General features: G+C 44.8%; 1 protein-coding gene across 1 annotated transcript in view; it reads right to left on the reverse strand.

Moving 5' to 3' along the window:
• The window catches only part of RFX6 (regulatory factor X6), a 117,425-nt gene extending 112,058 nt beyond the window's left edge, over positions 1-5,367 (reverse strand). The window contains 3 exon segments of the mRNA XM_033937575.1: positions 1,426-1,549; positions 4,738-4,894; positions 5,142-5,367. Coding sequence (XP_033793466.1) covers positions 1,426-1,549; positions 4,738-4,894; positions 5,142-5,367 — 507 coding nt within the window.
• Between the last annotated feature and the right edge of the window lie 633 nt (positions 5,368-6,000).

The following is a 6,000-nucleotide window of genomic DNA, read 5'->3' on the forward strand; positions in this document are numbered from 1 at the left end:
GGTAGTGAGGGGATTCACGGCACAGGACTGCCACCTGTTTCTGCCACTAAGGGGGTTTGAGGGAGGGAGGAGAGGGACTCAGGACCGCTGCCACTCTAGTGCTTCAGGGCAGGAGGGAGGTGGAATTAAGACTGCGTTAGACAAGTTTTCTAACACACTCTCAATTAACCAGAAAAACTGTTATCTAGTATCCACCAATCCCCATAGGTGCCAGATAGCTGAGATTCTACTATAGCAGAGTAGTAGGTTTTGGTGGCCTCACACTTTCTACCATAAATGTAGTGGTTAGAGTTGCTTATGGGCCTGTGTCCTCCTCTTTATGGCTCACTAGCCCACCTACAAGGCTACTTAAGACACCTGTGTGATGCTCTACTAGGATTTCCCATACCATAAGCTGCTTTTCTATTTACTGTGTCATTCAGATTTGTTTTTGTTTGTTTTTTTTTTTTTGGGGGGGGGGTGAAGGGGTCAGTGATCACTGGGGGAGTGTGGTGGGAATTCGATCACAACTTAATCCCTCCAGAGGTCATCTGGTCAATTTGAGTACCTTTTTGGCATTTAGGTGCTTTTAAAACAGGTCTAGCTCAGAATGTCTAAGTTCCATCCAGGACATCTTGAAAAAGGTTTGGTTATTCCCACAAGACTCTTCAAGTCTAGGCCAGCTCAGAACACACCTCCAACACTCCCCCCCCCCTCCCCCTTTAGCTTTAGATGCACAACAGCTAGGACACCTTGCAAAACATCCAGAAAAACAGCTTCAAATATTGGCACTTGGATGTCCTGGCGATTAATATGTTCGATGTCAATTTATGCTGTTCTTTTGACATTATAGTGTTTTGAAAATGCTCCTACTAGTCTCATAGAACTGCTTATAAATAAGCTTAACTATCATGTGTTCATCTGAAGGTGCTTAAAACAAGAATAGCTGCTCGGAAATGAAATCCATGTTAATGTGATACGGCCATTCAATATAACATTAGTTTGAGTTTGAACAGCAAGTATGGTAAAGTTCTTAAGCACTGCAGAAGAGTCAGTGTTTAGCTTTTCCTCAGCTGAGCTTCAAATGCATTCTGCTGCTGAAGGGTGAGAGGCCAAAGTCAACCATATCATGAGCTAGACATTTGAACTACAAGTTTGCAAGAGATGTTAATGACAGATGACTTCAACAGCTGAGCTTATTTCAGCTCATACGATTGCAGCATATGAAACATTTACACTGGAACAGGGGTAGGGAACTCCGGTCCTCGAGAGCCGTATTCCAGTCGGGTTTTCAGGATTTCCCCAATGCAAATGAATCTCATGCATATACATGGAGGAAATCCTGAAAACCCGACTGGAATACAGCTCTCGAGGACTGGAGTTCCCTTCCCCTGCACTAGAAGAACATCTCATCAATATAAAAAGGAGAGAAAATATTATATTCACCTTCCCAAATGTTGCAGCGCAAGCTGGCTCCAGTTTCTCTTTCCTGCAGAAGTCTAGGTAATGTGCGTAGAGAATGCATCTTGGTAAACAGACTCCTTCACATACAATGTAATTCTCCTCCAGCCTGCAGGTTAAAACACAGTCATTCTTTTAGCAGAAAACCCAAACCAGATTCCCTCGTTCTTCCTATTTAATAGCTTTCCAATCGTTATTCACTTATTTTTGCTCTCTTCTTCCTCGTTCCACTGAACGTTTTCATCTAAGCCTTGTAGCTTTCATAAATAGGTGCTCTTTTACTAAGCTGAATTAAGGGGGAGAATTCATCAATGGTTGTTAACTGTTAGCGTGTACTAATCGTTTTAACATGCACTAATGATCAGTATTTATTATTTATTTTAGTACTTATGTACCACTTATAGCCGGTCCACATTCAGGTACTCAAGCATTTTTCCCTACCTGTCCCGGGGCGCTCACGCTCACGGAACCCTCGCCCCCCCTAGAACAATCCATTCTTCCTGGCGCCTACCTGAACATTCGCTCGGTTAGAAATAAAGCCCAACTCTTTAAAGATTGGCTAGAAGAAACCCATCTAGACTTTGTACTTCTAACAGAAACATGGCTCATCTCCGACCAGGATGCCATCATAGCAGACATTCTCCCACCACACTACAAAATCATCCCCCTCTCAAGAAACTCCAAAAGGGGAGGAGGCCTGGCCATCATACTACGCGACCACTTCCACTTCCAAATCCTAGATTCCAAATCAACCAATGATCTAGAAATCCTCACCTGCAAAATCTCTAAAACCGACCTCTTCGATAACCTCAACGTCACGCTATTCTACATCCCCCCGAATAAATGGAACCTTGCAAAAGAAGATTACTTTGAATTCCTTCTCACAAACTCAGCAGCTGGCACCCACAACCTCTTAGCAGGAGACATTAACCTTCATCTTGAGCAAGAAGAAAACCCCAATGTTGCAGACCTATACTCCTTCCTCACATCACTAGGCTTCGCCAAGCCCCCTCCTACCACAACACACAATAAAGGACACCAGCTTGACATGGTCACCTTCCTTTCCAACTCCCCCACTACTCCAAACATAAGTCTCACAAAACAAAATTGGTCTAACACCCCTTGGTCCGACCATCTCCTATGTCATTTTGAACTATCCTGGTAAAAAAAATAACCAGACAGGAAATACACACCTAACCAAACAAAGAAGATGACCTGGACAAGAGAAAAAATAAATCCCGTAGACTTCTGGTCCCACTACACCCTCATTTCCAACCCCGACCCCAACCCCAACTTCCACCTTGACTGGAAACACTTCAGTGACCAAGTCCTTAATACCATCGCCCCCCCAAGACTCCACAAAAAAAAACCCTCGGCCCTCAAACAAATGGTTTGATGCGGATCTCTTAGCCATAAAACGCGAAGTAAGGAAACTAGAACGAACATGGCGCAAATTAGGGAACGACAACGACAGACTAAACTGGCGAAATAAAGTTAGCGAATACAAAAAACTGATAGTTGAAAAACGCAGTAAATATTACTCCCAACTCATCAACACCCCCTCCCTAAACAGCAAAGCACTTTTTAGATTAGTCAACTCCCTTCTAGATACCGATTCTCACAAACGCTCTAGCTCAGAACTCCCGCCCCCCGCAATAATCTTAGCTGACCACTTTGCCAACAAAATCCAAACCTTAAAATCGTCACTTACTACTCCCAACACCGAGACAATATTCCCAGTCGGGTTTTCAGGATAGCCCTAATGAATATGCATGAGAGAGATCTGCATATAATGGAGGTGCCAGGCATGCAAATCTGCTTCATGCATATTCATTAGGGCTATCCTGAAAACCCGACTGGCCTGGTGGTCCTCCAGGAACCACTGGGCTAGATCGTTGAATTATTTGTTTTCCTTAGATTATTTTCCTAAGCATTATTTATGCTGATGACTGTAATTGATATTCTTTTATGTTTGTTATATAATTTGTAACCAATTAATAAATAAAGTTATAAAAAATAAATAAATAAATGTATTAACCAGAATATGTCAGCTTTTGGGATATGTTTATCACAGATCTTTGTTTGGTGTTCAGTGGTTTAGCAGACAGCTGATGGGGGAAGGGAGAGGAGGGAGGGTGGGCAGTAGCCCTGAGCCCAAAATGGATGGCCACCAAATTTTCTCCCTGCCCTTCCCCATGCCCCTTCCCCAAATTCAAAATATAAATAACAGCAAATGTGGTATCCCAAAGCCATGGCAGCTGAAGACCTCTTCATTAGCCAGAACTCTCCAGCTCTGCAGCTAGTGGCAGCTCGGGGACACTGCTGCTAGCTACAGAGCTTGGAGATTTCTGGCTACCAGACCAGAGGAGGTAGTCTTCAACTGGTAGTGCGTTGGGATCCCCACCAACAAGGGAGGTAACTAATTTTAGGAGATTCTGAGCCCAGGACCCCTGTGTGTTCAGTACCATAAGTGCATATCTGGTTTTTCTTTCTCCTGCTGAGTTTAATTTCTTGGGGGTTCCCAGATCTAAAAAGGTCTGTGTTTTGTGTGTGAAGTCATTTAAAGTTGTTTTTATGTGTGGTAGTAATGGCAGGAGAGGAGATTAGAGGGAGGAGGCAAGGAGGAGAGAGGATCAAGAGTATCCTCCTTAATTTCTGCCCTGGGCCCCAGGATGTCTAAATCCGACCCAGGGAGGGAGCAAAGGAAAACTGCTACACAGAGGGAGGGAGGGAAAGCTACTATAGGGCGGGGGGGGGGGGGGGAGGGGGAAGAGAGAGGAAGAATTGTTGCACATAGGCTGGAGAAGAGGAAGGGAGATGCAGCAAAGAGGTAGAAAAGGGTGAGAGGGAGAAATCCTACATTTGGTGGAGGGGAGTGAGACATGCATGGAGAAGGAGAAATGTTGAACATAGGATGGAGGGCAAGGAGAGATGGTGCATGGGGAGACAGTACACCATTTTCACAGATGATAGTCGTAGTTGGGCTGAAATGGCGCGGAACCACCATAAACATTGTATTCTGTACAGGAGGCAGATCTGACTACATCATTCAGAAGCAGATTTAATCTGTTATCAAATGTATCAGGCAAGAAGTGAATGCCACTGTAGTGTGTAACAGATAAAATCAGACTGAATCTCCATGCAAAACTAGAAGATAGAAAATGCCCATTGCTAACTTCAGCACCTTTCCAAATGTACTGGTTCTCTGTCACATCCCTCATTCTCTAAAACTAGAAATAGCAACTACCAAAGCTGACAAAGGCAGATGTTTCTGACATTTAACATTTAAATTCTTACCACTGGAGGGTGAGTTGCGTTTGCTTCTTTTTATCTCGAATAATCTGCGTGACGGTTTTCTTCTGAGTCAGTGGCTTGTCTAGTGCTTTGTGTTTTCCATACAGAATCTCAGCATCTTCATCTCCAGAGGACAGGATTTCATGGACACCATGTATTTCTGATGTAACAGAGGAGGGGGAGAAAAATCTCATCAAGGGGCTGTCCGACTCTTAGAAAGACAGTCATGTTTTCACAGTTCTCTAATTTGCTGCCCCATTTCTTTTGGCAACAGCATGGACTTTGGGGAAACTTTATGAGAGACAAATGAGAGAGAGCAAGAGAGACCATCTCTACAAATCAAGGCCGTGCAATTCAAACACAAGAGATCGCCGCAAGGCGCAGTAAAAGGAAGCTGAGGCACTCACCTGTCTTGATTCCCACTCCCAGAGCATCCTCGTCCTCCTCCTCTCTGCTGGACAGTGAAGGCTCCTCCAGCTCTCCGACGCACAGACTTGGTTCTGGGTAAGAAAACAAAGCTTTTCCAACCAGCTCCCCATAGCATTCTTCCTGGAGTCCCGGGGAAACTTTCTGCTGCAGGGGCGGAAAGGAGTCTTCCCCTCCCCTTGCCCTAAGCATCCTCTTCATGGGCATTTCTTGCCTTTACTGTCCAGCAACCCCCCTCCCCCACCCCTCGTGGATGCGCCAGACCAGGCGTTTCAATGGACTTAGTCGATGGACCCTTTAGAGCCACGGGCCATTCATTCCACAGAGCTAGCTTTCTGGATATCAGCCGTTCAGACTTCCCTGGATGCGCTCAGGTAATAGAAACAGTTATTATTACTCTGCAATTGGATCATCTATAGAAATGTGGAGCCAAGGGAGGGTTTTGTTTTACAGCAGGAGAAAATGTATTCCAGGCTGAGCATGAATTTCATTCCCTAGCTTTATCCGTCCAGTGCTACCAAGCCGTGCTCTTGCTCTCTGCACATCCCCCGGGGTTTTAAAGGTGGCTAGCGAGACACCCCCCCCCCCCCCCCCAGCACAGGCAGAGGGCTACTATTAAGAAAGAAAGCCGTTGATCATCAGCAGGTTGAAGCTTGGGATCTCAGGTACTTTTACTGTGAGAAAGAAAAAAAAAAAAAAAGAGGCACCCTCTGCCAGCGTTAATTGCATTGAATGTGACGTGAACCTAATGAATTGGGTTTATTTATTGTCAGATGGGGTGGGGGTGGGAGTAGAAATAAGGTGGACAGCAGATTAGGTGGATTAATAATTAACAGGCTG

Source organism: Geotrypetes seraphini, chromosome 3 (assembly GCF_902459505.1).
Source record: "Geotrypetes seraphini chromosome 3, aGeoSer1.1, whole genome shotgun sequence".
NCBI classification, from domain to species: domain Eukaryota; kingdom Metazoa; phylum Chordata; class Amphibia; order Gymnophiona; family Dermophiidae; genus Geotrypetes; species Geotrypetes seraphini.